Source organism: Rhinatrema bivittatum, chromosome 4, assembly GCF_901001135.1.
Source record: "Rhinatrema bivittatum chromosome 4, aRhiBiv1.1, whole genome shotgun sequence".
NCBI classification, from domain to species: Eukaryota; Metazoa; Chordata; class Amphibia; order Gymnophiona; family Rhinatrematidae; genus Rhinatrema; species Rhinatrema bivittatum.
This window is the reverse complement of record NC_042618.1, coordinates 42,467,878-42,490,090: the sequence shown is the minus strand read 5'-3', so window position 1 is coordinate 42,490,090 and position 22,213 is coordinate 42,467,878. Positions and strand designations below refer to the sequence as shown.

General features: G+C 45.2%; 1 protein-coding gene across 4 annotated transcripts in view; it reads left to right on the top strand.

The window, feature by feature from the left end:
• PPP1R13B (protein phosphatase 1 regulatory subunit 13B) overlaps positions 1–22,213 on the top strand; it is a 200,771-nt gene that overhangs the window by 157,626 nt on the left and 20,932 nt on the right. For 3 of the 4 annotated variants that reach the window (XM_029598045.1, XM_029598043.1, XM_029598046.1), the window contains 3 exons: positions 531–695; positions 1,539–1,725; positions 21,729–21,895. In XM_029598045.1, the coding sequence (XP_029453905.1) occupies positions 531–695; positions 1,539–1,725; positions 21,729–21,895 (519 nt within the window). The remainder of the gene's footprint in view (positions 1–530; positions 696–1,538; positions 1,726–21,728; positions 21,896–22,213) is intronic. The other variant, XM_029598044.1, reaches the window with a different exon arrangement.

The window sequence follows — 22,213 nt, the reverse complement described above, 5'->3', positions numbered from 1 at the left end:
CTGTTTTCTTCCGGCACCTGCATGGCTCTCGATCCGTTTGAGCTGCGTAGTGCCCGAACTCCTGCACTTTTCGCACAGTCTCGTGGGAATAGCACGGGAGTTCACCATCATGTGGCTCAAACTCAATGATAGCCTTTTGGTGCGGGAGCCTCTGGGGGAAGGTGGGGGAAAGAGTGTGCATTGGAGAGACAGACTTAAGGTCAATGGGAGCCGCCACTGTGACTGAGAAGGCATGAGGTGTTAGTTTCAATGCTACTTGGCAGTGCTGCTGTTTGACAGGTATCTAGAAGGGCAGTACAAGCCTCATAGTTGTTTGAGCATTGCGAATGCCATGTAGGTAGGCAACCTCACTCTAGAAGACAAGCCTGCACTGGCAACTGAACCGAGTCACCAACCACTTTCACTGGGGATTCACTCTCCTCCTCTTGATTAAAATACAGATTCAAACCTGCAAACACCAGCAGCTTAAATGGTTCTGCATTTTACAGCATAAAATGGCTTTACTATGTTTTAACAATCTTTCTCATTAGATACGCAACCGACTTAACCAAGAGCAGAATGCCAAACTTCAGCAGCAGAAAGAACTTCTAAACAAGCGCAACATGGAGGTGGCCATGATGGACAAGCGCATCAATGAGCTACGTGAGCGACTGTACAAGAAAAAAGTTGAGGCACGTCAAAAAGAAAACATTCCTGTAAGATAAACTATTAAAAGGGCCCACATTTCACATTGCACTGGTTTCCATACCTGCTGAACACTGTAACATGTCAGCGTAACTTTTGTCATGCAGCATTTGATAAAGAATTGGGACCAAGAACTTTGGGTATTTTTCCTAAACCCTGTACTTTTCTCCTGCTTCTTTGTACTTCCAGCTCAGTTGAAATGAGGGCTGGGATTTGGTGCCATCAGCCTCCATTCACAATTTCATGGGGATCTTGCTTGCCCCTGTTTTATAACTCTCCTCCCTTGCTCCCAGCATATCTTAGTCTGGTTATTGCAGTGATGGTCCTGGGCCAGTGGCCATGCCCCAGGTCTTCTCCTAGAACCCTTTAGCTTTAGACTCTAAATACAGGCACTAGTAACAACTATGGTATCCTCACCCCCCACCCCCACCCCACCCCACCCCACAGAGGGCTGCGAGTGCTGCCTCTGTAGTATCCTCAGCTGACCCAGGGAGCAGAAGACCCTACTTGGGAAACGGACTGGGAACCTTACAACATGGCAGTGCACAGTACTACCACAGCCCCTGAGCTACGGCCCCAAGAATAATTTTTTTTTAAGGGTCTAGTTTTAGGAAACTCATTTTTTTTCCCAGGATGTGTACAGACTTTGTAATATGAATGGAAGGAACTAAATGGCTTGCATTAGTCTATTGATTGTCCAAGCCATATTGTCCTGCATTTTTTATATTTTCATTATCTGTCAAGCGCATGACAGTTAATGTCATGTACAGTAGAATCTGTGAATAAAGACTTGTATTATCCTATTGTAGCTCAATTAGAAGTTCAAACAGATCTGTTTGTTTTTCCTTTTTTAGTTAAATCGCATTAACGGCACACCATCACCCCAGTCAACCCTGAATGCACCCGGCAGAGTTGCAGTGGCAGCAGTAGGACCCTACATACAAGTTCCTAACTCCAGTAACTACACTGTACCAGGAGACCCTGTAAAACCGCAGTCTCTTACCATTGCCTCCAGTGCATCTCATGGCCGATCAAAATCTGGTAGGCGCAGTACTCAAAGTCTTATTATTGGGAAGCGAGCTGCCCTTTAGGTCAAAATGAACTGAGTAGGTAGGTGTAGGTCAGCAGTTCTCTAGTTTGTGTTCCATTTGAGTTTGTATTGAGGTTTATTATGGCTAATGAGCACTCTCTGTTATCGTCACAGCTTAATCTTCCTGTTTTGTATATTTGTAGAATTTCATATCATTTGGACATGTTTAAGTTGTGATGTTTGCTTCGATAGCTGTATTTTATTATTCTGTTTTAGTATCTTCAGCAGCATTTTGGTGGACATATTTATCTGCTAGCCATAGTGACGTGTTTCAGGTTTTGGGGGTTTTTGCAGTATTTGTTTTTATAGAATTTTAATGCGATACATATATGGGGGTCTTCATTCTTTATTCAAGAAGGGGATCCAGATGCAGTTGTATATATTCCTTTTGTCATTAAGTTTGTAAATCATTTATTTATATGGGACAGTTGAGGCCATATCATGGTATCAGTTTGTAAATTTACGGGCAACTGTAGCCCTCCACAACTTTGATTATAAAGCACTTTCCTGTTTGTCAAGATTTTATAAATCTGTGAAGTCATGTAGGATGCTGATATGGGCACTTTGCGACATCATTCCAAATAGCATTTTATGGATTACTGACAGAAGCTCTGCAGGAGGAGGGCGGGCACCTTTAGCAAATATGCAATAGATGTCTGTCATCCATTCATTTAAAAGCAATAGGCAAAATATATCCTTTAGATGCTTCCCTATTTGTATCCTTCCTTGAAGTATCTTGGCTTTTAATGTATGCTTTGATTGTTATGTTAAACTAACTTAATTCTCTATTCACTATAATTTTTGCAGTGTCCTGTAGCTTCTTTTGCCCCATTTCTCAGTGCTTGGACTTCTATATGATTTTATTTATGCTGAATGGTGCTCCAGCAAGATTGATTTTTGTAGTTGTATAATTTTTTCTCACAGGACAAGCAGGATGGTTGTCCTCACAAATGGGTGACATCGAGGATGGAGCCCACCACGGAAAACTTCTGTCAAAGTTTAAACAGAACTTTGACTGGCCCCTACTGGGCATGCCCAGCAAGGCACTGACCCTGCAGCCAGCAGGGGTCTCCCTTCAGTCTTCTTTTTTCCGCGCAGCAGTTGCCACGCGGTGAAAGGAGCTCTCTTACCACGTTCCTGACAGGAATTCGGTATTTTTCTTTCCGAAGAAAATTTGCCCCTCAGGGGTCTCCCTTCGACAAATTTTTGTCACCTCCGCGGAAACCGGTAAGTTTTTTGCCTTTTTTCTTCGACTACCGTCGAATTTGGCCCTCGAGGCCTGTTGGCAATTACCGAGCCCGCGACTAAATTTGGCCTTAAGCCATGGCGACGGGGTTCCGTCGATGCCCGGATTGTACCCGGACTATGTCAATCACAGACCCCCATAGGGTTTGTGTTTTGTGTTTGGGTAGTGAGCATGATGTCCTGACTTGCACCAAATGTGCCCTAATGACACCTAAGGGTCGCAAAGCCAGGATGGAGAAGATGGGGCTCCTCTTCCATGCACCCACCCCAACACCATCGATTGCATCGACGTCATCGGAACCGGCACCGTCGAAGTTGCACCACCATCGTCAACCCTCCGGTGACCGTCCACCATCGATGACTTCTCGGCCGTCGACTCCTGTCCCCTCCCCGGATGGGCGAGGAGACCGGAAGGACAAGCATCGCCATCGACGGCACAAGTCTCGGCCTGTCGAGGATCCACAGTCATCGACCTCTGAACAAGCCGAGCCACCGACTAAGAGGCCTCGTTCAGACTTGGCACCGTCCACGTCTCGTTCGCAGGCATCGAGGAAACCCTCACCCTCTCGGGGTGTGGGAGCCGTGATCCCACCGTTTACGGTGGTCCCTCCGGCTCTGCCTCAGCCTCCCTCTCCCGTCGAGCCGGGTATTGTTACCCCTGGTCTCCGGGCAGAACTGGACCGGCTGGTCCAGGAGGCCATCGAGAAAGCGATGCAAAGATTCCAACCTCCATTGGCACCGTCTCCGGCACCGATTCCGGCACCGCCACCGGCATCGACCCCGGCACCGACTCCGCCACTGAGGAAGGAACCGACCACCGAACCTTTGGTGGAAGCGCTGGCACCGCTACTACAACGTATGGAGGCACTTGTACATGCCCTCCCATCGATGATTCCAGTAGCACCGACAGCGCCATCGTCTCCGACTGGATTTTCATCGGCGGGAGAAACACCGTTCCTGATTCCCCCTTCCGGGGTGGTCCCATCGGTGCCTTCTCGTATATCTCCACCGATTTATCCTTTGGCTCCATCAGTTCCAAGACCGGCACAGACTCCATCGGCAGCACCGAAACCCTCGATGCCGTTCCCAGTACCGATTGTACCACCGGTTCCTCCAAGGTTTCCTTCGATGCCTTCGGATCCTCAACCAGGTCCATCGGGGCTTCAACCCCCAAGTGATCCCTATGATACCTGGGGTGATGATACATCTTCTGACACAGATTTACCATCACCGCCTTCTCCTACAGAGAGTAGAAAAAGATCTCCTCCAGAGGATCTCTCCTTTATTAATTTTGTAAAGGAGATGTCCGAAATTGTACCTTTTCAGCTGCAATCTGAGACCGATGACAGACACCAGATGATGGAACTGCTTCAATTTTTGGACGCCCCAAAAATCATCGCTTCCATCCCCATTCACCAGGTGTTTCTCGATCTCTTAAAGAAAAACTGGGAATCTCCTTCATCTGTATCACCAGTTAACAAGAAGGCTGACTCCACATATCTCGTCCAGTCAGCACCAGGCTTTCAAAAGCCTCAACTGGATCATCGCTCTGTTGTGGTTGAGTCCGCACAAAGAAAGGCCAAGCGTCTAAAGCCACACTCCTCCACTCCGCCTGTCAAGGACAATAAATTCCTGGACAGTGTGGGACGGAAAGTGTACCATGGAGCTATGCTGATTTCTCGCATAGCCTCATATCAACTCTACATGACGCAATATAACAGAGCCATCCTAAAACAGATGCAGGATTTTGCTGACACATTACCTGACCAATACCAGCCACAGCTTCAGGCCCTTCTTAACAAAGGGTTTGAAGCGGGGAAGCACGAGATCAGAACGGCTTATGACATCTTCGATGCCTCCACAAAGGTTTCAGCTACTGCCATCTCGGCCAGACGTTGGGCTTGGTTAAAGTCATCCAACCTTCGCCCAGAGGTCCAGGATCGTTTAGCGGATTTACCCTGCTTAGGGGACAATTTGTTTGGAGAACAAATTCAGCAAATAGTAGCTGAATTGAAAGATCACCACGAGACGTTGAAACAACTTTCTTCTGTTCCGTCTGAGGTTTCCTCCAAACAACCACTTAAGAAGGACTCTAAGAAGTCGTTCTTTCGGCCACGCCGTTACTACCCTCCATCGGCCAGGCCTCGTCCAGCTCGATCCTCTGCTAGGCCTCAGCCGCGTCAGCCTAGGAAACAAAGGCCTACTGTAGCCCCTCCTCCTGGGCCTGCGGCTGGCCTTTGACTCCCCTGTAGGGAACACATGCCAAACCCCTCTTCCAGACATTCCTGTAGGAGGTCGACTGTACCATTTTCTACAACCTTGGTTGCAGATCACCTCAGATCAGTGGGTGCTAACAATTATCGCACAGGGTTACCACCTCAACTTCATAACTCTTCCGGCAGACTCCCCGCCTCTTCAAGCGTGGAGTCTATCCACCCATTTGGCTCAATTACAACAGGAAGTATCTCTTCTTCTGCAATCAAATGCTATAGAACCCGTTCCTCCCTCTCAACGAGGCAAGGGATTCTATTCCAGATACTTCCTAATACCAAAGAAATCAGGGGGACTACGTCCCATTTTGGACCTTCGAGCCCTCAACAAATACCTTCAAAAGAGAAGTTCAAAATGGTAACCCTAGGCGCGCTGCTCCCTCTGCTACAAAGAGGGGATTGGCTGTGCTCTCTCGACCTCAAGGACGCTTATACCCACATTGCGATCACACAATCCCATCGCAAATATCTGCGGTTTCTAGTAGGCCACGACCATTATCAATACCGTGTCCTACCTTTCGGTCTGGCTTCTGCCCCACGAGTCTTTACCAAATGTCTCGTAGTGGTAGCAGCATTCCTAAGGAAGGAAGGTGTCCACGTCTACCCCTACCTGGACGATTGGCTAATCAGGGCCTCCACCCAACAGATAGCTCAATCCTCCCTAAAATTGACAATTCAAACACTCCTTTCCTTGGGGTTTCTTGTCAATTACGAGAAATCTTGCTTAGTCCCATCTCAAAACTTATCCTTCATTGGGGCAGACTTGGACACCTTACAGGCAAAGGCTTACCTTCCTCTTCAGAGGGTCCACACCCTAATATCCCTGGCTCGCCAGCTCCAATCTCAGAACACTGCCACGGCTCGCCAGTTCCTCATTCTCCTAGGACACATGGCATCCTCGGTTCAAGTCACTCCCATGACCCGACTAGCCATGAGAGTAACACAATGGACTCTACGACACCAATGGATTCAAGCTTTTCAGCCTCTGTCCTCCATAGTCACAGTCACACAAGCGCTGCGCCTATCCTTAACCTGGTGGACGACTCAGGTCAACCTCCTTCAGGGCTTACCTTTTCTTCCACCGGATCCGCAGGTAATCCTAACCACCGACGCTTCTCACATCGGTTGGGGAGCCCATGTGGACGACTTTCAAACCCAAGGGTTATGGTCCAAAGAGGAAGCCGAACACCAGATCAATTTCCTGGAACTTCCAGCAATCCGCTATGCGCTCCGAACTTTCAAAGATCATCTATTTCATCAGATAATCTTAATCCAGACGGACAACCAAGTGGCCATGTGGTACATAAACAAGCAGGGAGGCACAGGCTCCTTCCTTCTGTGTCAGGAAGCTGCGCAGATTTGGGCGGAAGCCCTCTCCCACTCCATGTACCTCAGGGCCACTTACCTGCCGGGAGTAGACAATGTATTGGCAGACCAGCTGAGCCGTGTCTTCCAACCACACGAGTGGTCACTCGATCCTCTGGTAGCGACCTCTCTGTTTCACAAGTGGGGTTCTCCCCGCATAGACCTCTTTGCGTCCCCTCAGAACCACAAAGTGGACGATTACTGCTCTCTCATTCGGAGCCAGCACTCTCGACCGAGAGATGCATTCTCCCTCAAGTGGACAACCGGTCTGCTCTATGCATTCCCTCCACTCCCTCTTGTGTCAAAGACTCTCGTGAAGCTACGCCAGGACGGAGGAACCATGATCCTGATAGCACCTTACTGGCCACGCCAAGTATGGTTTCCAATACTCCAGGATCTCTCCATCCGCAGGCACGTTCCTCTGGGAAAGGACCCGCGTCTGCTCACTCAAAACGACGGATGCCTCCTCCATCCCAACCTCCAAGCCTTGTCCCTGAAGGCATGGATGTTGAAAGGTTAGTACTTCAACCATTTAACCTTTCAGATTCCGTTTCTTGGGTCCTGATAGCTTCACGAAAGCCTTCCACAAGAAAGTCTTACTCATACAAATGGAAAAGGTACACATCATGGTGCACTTCTCAGTCCCTTGATCCCCTTTCCTGTCCAATCTCCAAATTCTTGGACTATTTATGGCATCTCTCTGAATCAGGTCTTAAAACCTCTTCTATCAGAATGCATGTCAGTGCGGTAGCCGCCTTCCATAAGGGTATTGGGGGTAATCCTATTTCAGTACAACCCCTAGTAACACGCTTTCTTAAGGGCTTACTCCATCTAAAGCCACCCTTGCGTCCTCCGGCCCCATCCTGGGACCTTAACCTGGTTCTTGGTCGTCTAATGAAACCTCCTTTCGAACCTCTGCACTCCTGTGACCTGAAATATCTCACTTGGAAAGTGTTATTCCTTTTGGCTGTTACTTCAGCTCGCAGGGTTAGTGAATTGCAGGCCCTAGTTACCTATCCGCCTTACACTAAGCTCCTGCAGGACCGGGCGGTACTCCGCACTCACCCTAAATTTTTACCTAAGGTAGTTTCGGAGTTTCATATCAATCAATCTATCGTACTACCTATCTTTTTTCCCAGGCCCCACTCCAACTCTGGAGAGCAGACCCTGCATACCCTAGACTGTAAACGGGCTCTAGCTTTTTACCTAGACCGTACAGTTTCTCACAGGAAGAGCACTCAATTATTCGTCTCTTTCCATCCTAACAAGTTAGGACAACCTGTGGGTAAGCAGGCTCTTTCCTCCTGGTTGGCGGACTGCATTTCTTTTTGCTATGAGCAAGCTGGCATTCCTTTTCAAGACCGTGTTAAAGCACACTCTGTGAGGGCCATGGCGACGTCAGTGACACACCTTCGATCGGTGCCGCTTCCTGACATCTGCAAAGCTGCAACCTGGAGTTCTCTCCATACCTTTGCAGCCCACTATTGTTTGGACAAGGCTGGAAGACAGGACTCCATCTTCGGCCAGTCTGTCTTGCGTAACCTTTTTCCAACCTGATGTACCAACACCCTTCCACCTACCCGGTAGGGTGCGGATGCCCTTTCCCAAATTTTTCCTCAGTTGTTGTGCCTGCTGCACACCGTTGGGTACATTTGGTGCAAGTCGGGACATCCTCAGCTCGGTACTCACCCATTTGTGAGGACAACCATCCTGCTTGTCCTGTGAGAAAGCAAATGTTGCTTACCTGATGTAACAGGTGTTCTCACAGGACAGCAGGATGTTAGTCCTCACGAAACCCGCCCGCCTCCCCGCGGTGTTGGGTTCGTTTTATTTTTACTTTCTAGGCACTGCCTGTAGCTTTGAAAATCAGACTGAAGGGAGACCCCTGCTGGCTGCAGGGTCAGTGCCTTGCTGGGCATGCCCAGTAGGGGCCAGTCAAAGTTCTGTTTAAACTTTGACAGAAGTTTTCCGTGGTGGGCTCCATCCTCGATGTCACCCATTTGTGAGGACTAACATCCTGCTGTCCTGTGAGAACACCTGTTACATCAGGTAAGCAACATTTGCTTTCTCACAGGACAAGCAGGATGGTAGTCCTCACATATGGGTGACATCACAGGATGGAGCCCTGTATGGAAAACTTTTCTGTGAAAGTTTCTATAAAGCTTTGACTGACACTGGCACACTGAGTGCACTGAGCATGCTCAGCCTGCAATTATCCCTGTGACCACAGGTGTCTCCCTCAGTCTTCTTTTTTCCGCTCTGCAGTAAGCATAGCGGTTAGCAGCTCTGTGAGAAATTCTAACACTTTTTCCTCGCGGAAACAGTTAAACCTTTACTTCACAAACATTTTCTCCCTGCACGGGTCTCCCTTCACGTACATTTTTTCGACGCTCGTTGAGTACTATGCCCTGTTTTTCAGTCGTTTCCTGTCACCTCCCTGGCCTGCCAACCGACTGCAGCCTTCCCTCTCCCTATGTTTTCAGTTAGCCACACATAGCCTGTGAGTGTCCCTCTGTGACACTCTGCCTGGTTATTAGCGCTAGTGGGACAGGGACTTCCACGGTTTCTGCTGCCGCCAGGGCCCCTGTCAATTTCAGGTCCTTCGATTTCCTCACTACCCTTGCGCAGTCGATGCCCCCATCACTACTGTCAGTACCCCCTTTCAGACCGTCCTGGATTCTTCAATGCCATCGGTACCCTTCCCCCCCGCATCGTCCATGGCATCGATGCCAGGGTCGATTCTGTCGGTGGCATCGTCGCCAGGGTCGATTCTGTCGGTGCCAATGTCGGCTCCACCGATGGTGTCGGTGCCAACGTCGGCTCCACCGATGGCATCGAAGCCCGTGGCCATGCCACTGATGCTGTCGACGCCCACGTCGTTTCCATCGGTGTCTTCGACGTTCCTATTGATGTGGTCATCGACTCAGTCGATGCCGGTATCATTTTTCCGATGCCAACGATATTTTTTGGATTATTCGATGCCACATCATTTCCATAGATACTTACGCCATTGCCGTCAGTGCTTTCGTCACTGTTATCGTTGCTCTGCCCGGGTCATCGACGTTTTTTCATATATATTTTTGACGATACCTTCGAGGCCGCTTCGGCCGCCATCGACACCGTCAATACCGACATAGCACCTCCACGTAACGCCCTTGCCTAAACACAGTGCTCCATGCTTTGGGTTCTTATTAAAGCCCCGTATTAGCCTACGACACTACATAGACTACTACTACTACTACTACTACTACTACTACTACTACTACTACTACTACTACATAGACTACATAGACTACATACACTACTTAAAACTTGGCTATTTAAACAAGCCTTCCCAGATCCTAACTAAATGATAACAATTTTATAAGAGATAGTAATTTATTCAAGAAACTTCACAGTATAATGTATATAATGTAAAAGGTAATGATATATCTCTCCTCCAAGTTTAAGACCCTTGTTGTAATGTAACTTTTGATCTCCTTGCACTTGTTTATGTTCTGTTCTTTGTTCTCACCCCTTGTTACATGTAAACCGGCATGATGTCCTTGCCTAAACACAGTGCTCCATGCTTTGGGTTCTTATTAAAGCCCCGTATTAGCCTACGACACTACATAGACTACTACTACTACTACTACTACTACTACTACTACTACTACTACTACTACTACATAGACTACATAGACTACATACACTACTTAAAACTTGGCTATTTAAACAAGCCTTCCCAGATCCTAACTAAATGATAACAATTTTATAAGAGATAGTAATTTATTCAAGAAACTTCACAGTATAATGTATATAATGTAAATAAGGTAATCCTTACAGTTCTACTCTCTTATTCTTATCTCTCCTCCAAGTTTAAGACCCTTGTTGTAATGTAACTTTTTGATCTCCTTGCACTTGTTTATGTTCTGTTCTTTGTTCTCACCCCTTGTTACATGTAAACCGGCATGATGTGGTTTCTAACCATGAATGCCGGTATAGAAAAAACGCAAATAAATAAAATAAATAAATAGTGCCAGAAGCAGTGCAGTCCATCATCATTCGCCATCCAAGACAGCGAGAGCATCCACCTCGGTGCTGGGGAAAGACCGGGCCGAGCACCGTGGCACTCATTGTCACCGACACGGTGACTGTCCGCCACCAATGCCATCCAGCACATCGGTGCTATCCTTCTCAGTGCTGGAGAATGCCCGGGCCTAGCAACATCACCACTGCCATCGCCACTGTTCCGCACAGTGTTGGCAGTCCTTGGTGCTCCAGAAACAGCGGAACGAGTTCCGAAGAATTCTGCACTGGCGTCACGAGACATCGAGCCGCTGCGACGAGAGCTGGGTTCACGAGCCAAAGATAGCTCCCCTGTTCCTGAGGCGTGCCCCACCGATATCGGTGCGGGATTGTGGCCCTCCACAAATTACTGTGGTAGCGCCAGCCATGCCCAGCCTGTCTCCTCTATACCTGTGCTACCATACCAGATTTCAGAGTTGAGATGGAAGTCTACGTCCGATAGGCTACCCCTCGATGACTCCTGAAATCCACGGAGCCAGCAATCTTCACCGGCTCGTCCTTCGGCGATCCATGTCGGATGGTAAGTGCTCTAATCCCGCTTCTGCGGCATTCCCATTGAGATGTGTTCTCTAATTCGGACCACATGGTTCGAAAAGTTCTAGATTTACATACAATATACCCGTATTCACATGTTAAATACATTACATATTTTATTTCATATATTTGTTTAAAAGCATACATAAAACACCCTACATTTCCATACTCTCACTCATTCACTCAACTAAACAACATGTTATAAACACACTTTTTCTTAAAACATCACTTTAACATCAACCACATAAATGTTACAATAGACATTAATACAATGTAAACATATCCCTTCAATTACAATGTATCACCTTATTTTTTTCACACCTGTGGGTTTTTTTTTTACCCTATTACCCTTAATTCATTTGTTATCCCCTAAACACACAATTATCAATATACTTTATTGCACTAAGTGAGAACCTTTTTACTCCAAACCCTTTTTCTTTTTAGCCTCAATTCAACTGCTGTCCCTCCCGACAGGAAGCTCCTGTTTCACCCTTATGGTTTCTTCAGGGGATTAGCTTCATATTCATATTTGAAAGCTCTTGGATAACATTCTCTGAAATCTATAATGCCAAACAGGCTGTTACTGCCAATCCAATGTAATTAGGGAACCTTTATTCCTCTTACTAAACAAATTCTAAACGCTTCCAATTCCTCCTGACAGGAAGCTCCTGTTTCACCTTATGGTTTCTTCAGGGGATTAGCTTCATATTCATATTTGAAAGCTCTTGGATAACATTCTCTGAAGTCTATAACGCCAAACAGGCTGTTACTGCCAATCCAATGTAATTAGGGAACCTTAAATAAAAATCATTCCATTATTAAAATGCTACCTACTTTTTTATCCTCACCATCTACCTTTATAAATACATCCCATACTCGATTTGACTTTTCCATTAATTTTAAACGATTTCAAAAATTTAAATATATTAAAAATATTATTAAAGAACAACTACCCTAGTCATTGTTTTTACCATCACCACACTCACCTTTATTCCTCTTACTAAACAAATTCTAAACGCTTCCAATTCCTCCTTAAAGCCACCTCCGTTTCCTCGATCACTTTACCGCCTCTTGACTATATATAGTCAAGAGGCGGTAAAGTGATCGAGGAAACGGAGGTGGCTTTAAAATAAGGAGGAATTATTAAAGAACAACAACCCAATATGCGTCTATTCTGCTCCAGGCACAGTTTCCCATGAACTTCCTGGTGCTTGTAGCCATGAGTTATACCCTTATGCCTTCCAATACTGCCTCTGCAATAAATCTTTGTTCATACAGACAGACAGCATAGGGACAATGTGCTTTCCAACACACAAGCACGCACAATCTGCAGCTGCTCTGCAAGGAAGCTGCGCAGCTCTACCCTTGGCCCTTGCTCACTCCATGCATCCTCGGGCCACTTATCTAAGAGACTTACCAAATGCACTAGCAGACCTTCTCCATATAGGTTTCCATCCTCTCGAATGGTCTTGGACTACATGTGTAGCGAGAAAAATCTTCTAGCGCTGAGGTCAACCGAGCTTGCCCTCTGTATCCGAATCGAACCATACGGTGCACAGATTCTACTCCCTACACATGTATCCAATGCGTTCCCATAGACGCCTTTCTTCCATCAAGGGCCTCTTAAATGTCTCTTCTGCTGCCTCTCATAGCCAGCACTCTTCTAATGCTGAACCGGGACGGGGTTCACTGTTTCTCAGACCCACGTCCTGGCAGAGACCAGTATGCTTTCCCATACTTCTCAATCTATCACACCAGTAACCAATTCGCCTTCTCACAAGTGAGTCTCAAATCGTAGACTCACTGATGTTCTCAGGTACTGGTAGTGTCACAAAACCTTCCACACATAAATCCTACCATTCAAAATGGCATGATTTACCACATGACGCATACAAAAGGGTACTACTCTTTTTCTTTTTTCTACACCACTCTTTTCTCTTGCTCCCTCGGATTCTGCTCCTCAGACATCCTCCACATAGGTACACTTCTGTTCCAATTGGTGTATCGTTTGGGAGTGGGGATAACCGATTAACGGTAAACCCCTTCTGAGTCAGCTTTCCATGGATTATCCACTGATCAAGCCGCCTCTATTTTCACTAGTCACGGAATGGAACCTATATCTCATGCTTGTAAGTCTCATATGTTCTCTGTTCGAGCCTTTCCATTCTTCTCATTTCACAGCTTGGCATGGGAAATTCTTTCCCTCATAAACATCACTTCTGCCAACAGGGTCAGTGAGTTACACACCTTGTTACATACTCATCCGACCCTGCGTTCCTCCGTGACAGAGTGGTTTTACGTATTCAACTTCATATCCTTCTTAAGGTAGACGTTGTATCTCACCTTACTCAGAATATACTCTGCCCATTTTTCCCAACACCTCTCTCACCAAAGCGAGAGGGTTTTTCCACTCCTTGGACAGTAATAGTGCACTTGCATTCTATCTAGATCGCATTACACTCCATAGGAATTCCACCTAACTCTTTCCTTCTGTGGCAAGAGTCAAGCTGCGAGTTCCAGTGGGCAAACAGACCTATTCCTCCTAATTGACGATCTGTATCTCTTTCCTACCAACAAGCAGGCATTTCCCTACAACACTGTGTGTAACCACACTCTGTTGCGTCTGTCCCAGCCTCAATAGCTTCCCTTCAGCCAGTGCTGCTTGTACATATTTATCAGGCTGCAACCTGGAGCTCTCTCCATACCTTCGCAGCCATTATTATTTAGATACGACTAGCCGGCATGCTCCATGTTTGGCCAGTCCGTCTACTCCTATTCTTTTCGGTTTAACTACCCAACATCCTTCCACCAACCCATTAAGGGTTTCAGGATGCTCTCCGTTCCGAATTCCACCCCCGTCGTTGCGCCTTTTGCGCGTCTTGGGTGTATTTGGTGCACTCTTGGGCATCCTCAGCTCGGTACTCACTCATATGTGAGGACTACCATCCTGCTTGTCCTGTGAGAAAGCAAATGTTGCTTACCTGTAACAGGTGTTCTCACAGGAAGCAGGATGTTAGTCCTCACGAAACCTACCCGCCACCCCGCGGAGTTGGGTTCGTATACGTTTTTACTTTTATTTTAGTTTCGCTTGCGCTTTTAGCTATAAGACTAGACTGAGGGAGACACCTGTGGTCACAGGGATAATTGCAGGCTGAGCATGCTCAGTGCACTCAGTGTGCCAGTGTCAGTCAAAGCTTTACAGAAACTTTGACAGAAAAGTTTTCCATACAGGGCTCCATCCTGTGATGTCACCCATATGTGAGAACTAACATCCTGCTGTCCTGTGAGAATACCTGTTACAGGTAAGCAACATTTGCTATATTTGTATATGTTATATTTGATTATGCATTATGTCGGGTCAGTCTTAAGCAAGGACTATGACACCATTCCTCATTAGGGAGACTGGGAACACTGCCTCTGCAGTATCCCTAGCCTCTGTTGACCCGAGGTGCAAGAACCAGGTTCATAAATAAAATTCAGGTCTGCTGTACAGTAGCGGGTTGAGCTACTGCCGAGCCATCAAGTTGGCCTACACTGTGTGCTTGATTTGCCCTGGATTCTTCTCTAATATGTTCCTAGCCACATTAATTTGGGCCAGATTCATTAAGGCTTTTCTCCCATTTTGTGTCTGAGAAAACCCCTTAGTGAATCAGGTCCTTTATTTGCAAAAACTTGCTGACTTTGAGTTCTGTATTGTAAATCACTTTGGCAGTACTGCATTTTATTATGTAAATCGCCTTGGCTCCCTTTTTTTGGGAGTAAGGTTGTATATAAGCCTGGAATATAGTATAAAAGTAGATCTCAGACAAATTTGGCTGACAAACCTGCTGGGTGCACTATTGTGAGTTAGGGAGTACACCAGAGTATGAAGAACATCTGCAGCTAAGGAGAGAAGCAGGCAAGGCAAAGGAGGAAGAACTAGAAGGATGGGAGAAAACGAGAGATGTGGAACAACAGTGGGCCAAACTAAAAGGAGCAGTTACTGAAGTGACTAATATACATGTAAGAAAAGCAAGAAAAGAATGAAACCTATCTGGTTCACAAAGGAGGTGGCTGATAAAATAAAAGATAAAAGCATTTAAGAAATATAAAAGATCCCAAAGAGAAGATCACAAGGAAGAATATCTGATAAAACTGAGGGAGACGAAGAAAGTAGTCAAGAAAGTGAAAAGTCAAGCGGAAGAAAGGATTGCCAAAGAGGTAAAGCGAGGTGACAAAACTTTTTTCAGATACATCAGTGAAAGGAGAAAAGTCCAAAGTGGTATAGTGAAATTGAAAGGTGAAAAGGATCAATGGATGGAGACAGATAAAGAAATGGCAGAAATATTAACCGAATACTTCAGTTTGGTGTTCACTAAAGAAGACCCCGGAGAAGGACCGTTGCTAATTAACAAGAAACTGGAGGAGAATGAAATGGATGAAACTCTGTTTATGGAAGAGAATGCATGGGAAGAGATAGGAAAACTGAAAGTGGACAAAGCCATGGGGCCTGATGAGGTTCATCCCAGGATACTGAGGGAGCTCAGAGATGTGCTGGCGGCTCTGCTGTGTGACCTGTTAAATAGATCCCGGGAAACGGGAGTGGTGCCGAGTGATTGGAGAAGAGCGACAGTGGTCCCTCTTCACAAGAGTGGGAGCAGAGAGGAGGCTGGTGACTACAGGTCGGTTAGCCTCACCTCGGTGGTGGTAAAAGTATTAGAGTCACTCCTGAAGGAAAGAATAGTGAACTATCTACAAGCAGCAGAATTGCTGAACCAGAGGCAGCATGGTTTCACCAAGGGAAGGTCCTGTCAGACGAATCTAATAGACTTTTTTGATTGGGTGACTAAAGAATTGGATCAAGGAAGAGCACTTGATGTCATCTACTTGGATTTCAGCAAAGCTTTTGATACGGTCCCGCACAGGAGCCTTGTGAATAAAACGAGAAGCTTGGGAGTGAGTGCCAAGGTGGTGGCATGGATAACAAACTGGTTGAAGGACAGAAGACAATGTGTGATGGTAAATGGAACTTACTCGGAAGAGAGAACGGTGATGAGCAGAGTGCCGCAAGGGTCGGTGTTGGGATCGGTCCTGTTCAATATCTTCGTGAGCGAAATCATGGACGAGATAGAAGGTAAGATTTGTCTATTTGCGGATGATACTAAGATCTGCAACAGAGTGGACATGCCGGAAGGAGTGGAGAGAATGAGATGGGATTTAAGGAAGCTGGAAAACTGGTCGAAGATATGGCAGCTGAGATTCAATACCAAGAAGTGCAGAGTCATGCATATAGGGTGTGGAAATTCGAAAGAAATGTATTCGATGGGGGGGTGAAGGGCTGATGTGCATGGAGCAGGAGAGAGACCTTGGGGTGATAGTGTCTAACAATCTGAAGTCGGCGGAACAATGTGACAAGGCGATAGCTAAAGCCAGAAGAATGCTGGGCTGCATAGAGAGAGGAATAACGAGTAAGAAAAGGGAAGTGATTATCCCCTTGTACAGGTCCTTGGTGAGGCCTCACCTGGAGTACTGTGTTCAGTTCTGGAGACCGTATCTCAGAAGGGACAGAGACAGGATGGAGGCGGTCCAGGGAAGGGGGACCAAAAAGGTGGAGGGTCTTCATCGAATGACTTATGAGGAGAGATTGAAGAATCTAAATATGTATACCCTGGAGGAAAGGAGGAACAGGGGTGATATGATACAGACTTTCAGATACTTGAAAGGTTTTAATGATCCAAAGTCAACGACAAAAATTTTCCGTTGGAAAAAAGTCAGCAGAACCAGGAGTCATGACTTAAAACTCCAGGGAGGAAGATTCAGAGCCAATGTCAGGAAGTATTTCTTCACGGAGAGGGTTGTGGATGCCTGGAACGCCCTTCCGGAGGAAAATCTGTGAAGGATTTCAAAACGGCATGGGATAAACGCTGGGGATCCATAAAGTCTTGAGGATGTGAATGGAATGAAATGAAGAGAAGAGGCATGGGGGGTGGCTTGCGGGAATGATGGCTACTACCCTTATTCAATAAACATACACAAGGTAATGTGACTCCAACATTGCTCTATGCTTCAACGGCAAGAGGAATTGTGGGAAAAAAGATCTGCATTCACAAATAAGCGTGGGAGTAGCTGGCTTGTTACGGCGGTTACTACCCCAAACCAAATTAGCCTGATGCTTCACTTTCATTGCATATCCAAGCAGCTCTCTGCTTCAATGGCAGGGGAGACAAAAGAGGATTTATATTCAAACAACCAACAAGGACTAAATTGCACAGGCTGGATAAACAAATAGGCGTGGGAGTAGCTTGCTTATTGCGGCGGTTACTACCCCTAACCATTTAGGCTTGATACTTCACATTGATGCAGCTCCAGCACTGCTCTCTACATCAATGGTGGGGGTGGAAGGAAATTAGAACCAAAAAGTTACCAATAAGGGCCCTGACCTCAGTGGTCAGAGTAACAGATAAGTATGAGAAAAATAAGTACGAAAGCTTGCTGGGCAGACTGGATGGGCCATTTGGTCTTCTTCTGCCGTCATTTCTATGTTTCTATAATACTTTGCTACAGGAAGAAATGGGGTAACATACAATAACTTTTTGTATACCATTTCTCTATGCATGGAGCAGCAGTAACAACCCTATCACCTAGCTGGGCAGTCTAGGTGGACCATTTTGTTCTTTATCTGCTGTTATTTACTATGTTGTATTATGTTGCAAAAATATCAACCCACAAGAAACCATCTGAAAAAGCTGTGATTTTTCACTTAAAATGTGGTCATCATATGGTTGCAATGTAAAGAAAAAAACCACCTTTATAATATCTGCATTGCCAGAGAAATAATCATTTGCCATTAAATTCTCATATATCTTTCAAATACTTGCAATAAACTTTGCACGACACAACGACCAGTCCCAGAAAGATACACCCAGCAGATACTTATCTCAATAGATAAGTATAGAGGACAATGTCCAAGTTAAAATATCATCTTTTGTTCACAAACCCAGTGTTGGGTTTCAGAACATAGGAAAATAGTGTGACTTGGACATTTTCCTCTATGCCTATTCATTGAGATAATTACCTGTTGGATGTATCTCTTCTGGGTCTGGTCGTTGTGTCGTGCAAAGTTTATTGCAAGTATTTGAAAGATATATGAGCCTTTAATGGCATATGATTATAATGTCTGCATTGCCAGAGATATAAAGCTGTTTCTTGCCTTACATTGCAGTCTTATATTGATGTATACATTTAAAGTTCAGTCACAGCTTTTTTGTATGGCTTCTTGTGGGTGGATCTTTTTTGTTTTGTTTTTTTTACATCCATGTTGTGTAGTACAGAAAGTGTCAAAACAAGTGTGTATATGTTATGAAAAGAGAAGGCGCAAACAGGTTTAAGTGAATGATTGCTGTAGCATTTGTGGAATAAAATGTACACAATTTGTGATAATGCTGATTTTCAGTCTTTAGTTATATTACAATGACTGCAGTAGTTAATGCTATAGGGTATAGAAAATAAGTCTTAAAGTAAGGACTAAAATGACTTCAGCACAACCCTTACTGTGCTTTAGGAAATGCATAAAATTAAACAATAAGAATTATAAAATGGCAACATATATATGGACAGGTATCAAATTGTAGTGCATGGGACTAGAAACATGGTAATAGTAGAAACCAATCCAGTTCTTAGCTTTATCTTATTGACTGATTATTTATCTATTTAATATCCTGCCTTTTTGAGTACGCAATTATTTAAAGCAAGTTACAACATATTAGAAAATTTAGCTTACAAACACATCATTTGTACCTTCACGTTGCAAAGAAGTAAACAATTTGAACTAATAGCAATTGACATAAAGGGGCAGATTTTATAAATCTGCGCACACGCGTACTTTTGTTCGCGCGATTTCAATAGATACGCGCGTAGCCACACGTATCCATTAAAATCCGGGGTCGGCGCACGCAAGGCTGCCCAAAATCGGCAGCCTGCGTGCGCTGAGCCGCGCAGCCTGCCTCCGTTCCCTCCAAGGCCGCTCCGACATGGGAGTGGCCTCAGAGGGAACTTTCCTTCCACCCCCCCTCCCCACCTTTGTCGGCAAAGTTACGCCTGCTGGAAGCAGGCGTAACTTTGTGCGCGCCGGGCCGGCTGCCGCGCTCCATGTTCCAGTCCGGGGGCTGGTCCGGAGGCCGTGGCCACGCCCCCGGGCCGAAACCACGCCCGCGGCGCCGCCCCCCGTAACGCCGCATCACTCCTGGCACGCCCCCGACATGCCCCCCCGACACGCCCCTCCATGTAAGCCCCGGGACTTACACGCGTCCCGGGGCTTGTGCGCGCCGCCGAGCCTATGCAAAATAGGCTCGGCGCGCGCAGGGGGGGTTTGGGGTAGGTTTTCGGGGGGTACGCGCGTATATTACAGGCGTACCCCTTTGAAAATCTACCCTAAAGTGGATAAGATCAGAAAACCAGGAGTTCAATTTTAAGTAATATTTGTTTTGGTTTGTTTTCTCTTCTGTGTTGCATTATTGTTACTTTTAATTGCTGTCTCATGCTGGCTAGACTACGGGAGAGGCCTTTATATGCTGAGACATTGCAAGTGGATTTTCAGTTTTATTATTATTTGGAAAATTATGATTTCTGCTTATGGTTTATTCCTTGCAAGGTTTAGAAATAACTGCATTTTGTATACACGTTGATCACTCCAGCAGTGTGGAAGAGTATCCTTGGTGGTTTAATTAACCATGGAATACGTTAATTTATATACAGTTATTCTAGGTCTAAAACAGCATGTTTATCTCTTGAAATTTTCAGTTGATTAATCAAAAATATGTCAGACATTTAGGACTTGATGCATCAAAAGATCCCTTGTGTCTTGCAAAAACTCTTGATTGAATATGGTCTTTAGATGCTACGGCCTGTTCCTAAAATTTTTGCATTTCATCTCTTAATAGGTTTTTGGTATCTACTGCAGCATTTAAGAAAATTATCATAACGAATTTGAATTATTCATGAAAACATAATAATATTAATACCAGAGGAGTTTATTCAGTAAGGAGTTTTGTCACAGGGATAGAATGGGGCAGAATTGCCGCAAGGTAGATCCTAAATTGTTTGGGAGTATTAAAAGGGGAGTATTGTGCTCTTTCCTTGCTTGAGCATTGTTCTAATTAGAGGTGGGTTGAAAAATTGCAAATGTCAACCATGGACTGGAAGTTTTCCCTCCGTTTTATTAAATGTTAATGATAAAAAGAACCACTTAAAGGTTCATATTGAGCCACTGTGTGGCTTGGCACGTGAGGGGAAAGCCCAGGGATCCGCTGGGGTCTGTGGCATTGTACCAGGAATGAAATTGGGCAGACTGGATGGGCCTAATGATCCTTAACTGCTGATGTATTCTATGAGAGTGGTAGGAACAGAAGTGGGAGGGTAGAGTATTGTAAATAACTGACCCTTCATTCCTCAAGAGCAGAGTAAAAGGGAGAGGTGATAAAGATGAAAAAGGGTGGTGAAAGTGATACTGCAGGCCATGGGCTAGCAGGTTGGTATCAGCAGATTACAACTCTTCAGAAACTAACTAGGTTGGTGCCAACAGGTTAGTGGTGGCCAGGTGCTGTCCAGCAAGGCCACGAAAGGCCGGATGTTCTGGCAACAGTCTCACTAGTCTTGGTAGCTGTTGTGATTGTTGTAGGACTTGGTGATGGGACATGGGGATGGAAGCTGGGTATTGGATTAATTGTGGGGTTTTATATGGTCACCTACCCAGGCTGGTGGAGAACCAATTAGAAAGCTAACAAAAAATGACTTGGATAAAGAGTGATATCTTACAAGCAGTCAAGTTTTCATGACCAGCAACTGAGATATATCTACAGCATGGACAGAAATAGCTGGGCAGACTGGGTCAATTCATTTTTTTTTCCTGCTGTCATCTACCGTGTTACTATGTGAAGCTGTACCATAGAGGATGGTGAAAGTATTTTTTAAAAATGATTTTAGGATTAACAAATTGAAATTTGCACAGCAGAATACTTTTTATGTGATTTAAAGATAAGAGTACTTACTGTTTGTCTAGGCTATGCTTTAATCTCCTTTTACTTTGATTTTATTTTGCTGATGTGCAAATTGAAGCAACAGAACTGACTTAACCTTCAGAGCCAGTTCCTGAAGAGCCGTAGCCATCTGTGTTGAATCAGTTTGCATATCTTTGTTGCTGCACCACCGCTATAAACACACACCAGTCATCCCAATTTTACTAATTTTAACCATATTCTTTAAAAATGTTCCCGTTTGTACCGTAAAGCAAAACAGTACCAGTATTATTTGACAGCAAAAATTAATGAAAATCTTGATGAATTGTTAGTATCCTGTTCTGAATGGCTTTCGCATTACAGCTGAACTGCTTTTTGTTAGTGCTATTGCTTTTCCTCTTTTAGCCTCTTTAAATGATGGCCGTCTGTTTGAATTTTTAAGCCTACGCAACCTTATATAGGGCATGTTTTATCTTTCAGCTAATGATGGGAATTGGCCAACACTTAAACAAGGGGCAGCATCGACAATGAAAGCATCTCCAATCTCCAGCACAGATTGGAAGGAATCTAACATGGACACTGCTTTAAAACCTGTAGCCATCTCCAATCAGCCTATGCCTTCAGTGGTGGGAACCACGGATAAGTTGGTATGTTTCATGCAGTTTGTGGTTGGCTGTTGTAGGTCCTGAAATCTATGCAGCTTTTGCTTTTATTGTGACAAGATGGTACAATAAGTAGTTTTTATTACCACTACTCTGGTTTGTGGATTGCCATATTTTCCCTAATTTTATTATCTAGGAGTATAGATTATATTACAAATTTCGGTTATAATACCATTTTCATGAAGTTGATAATTTGGTGTGTAAAGGCAGCGGCGTACAAACCAAATATACTGTAGTGCATTACGCATTTTAGTTAAAATGAATTTAATCTGAAAATATGGACTAGATGATGGAGAAAAGCTA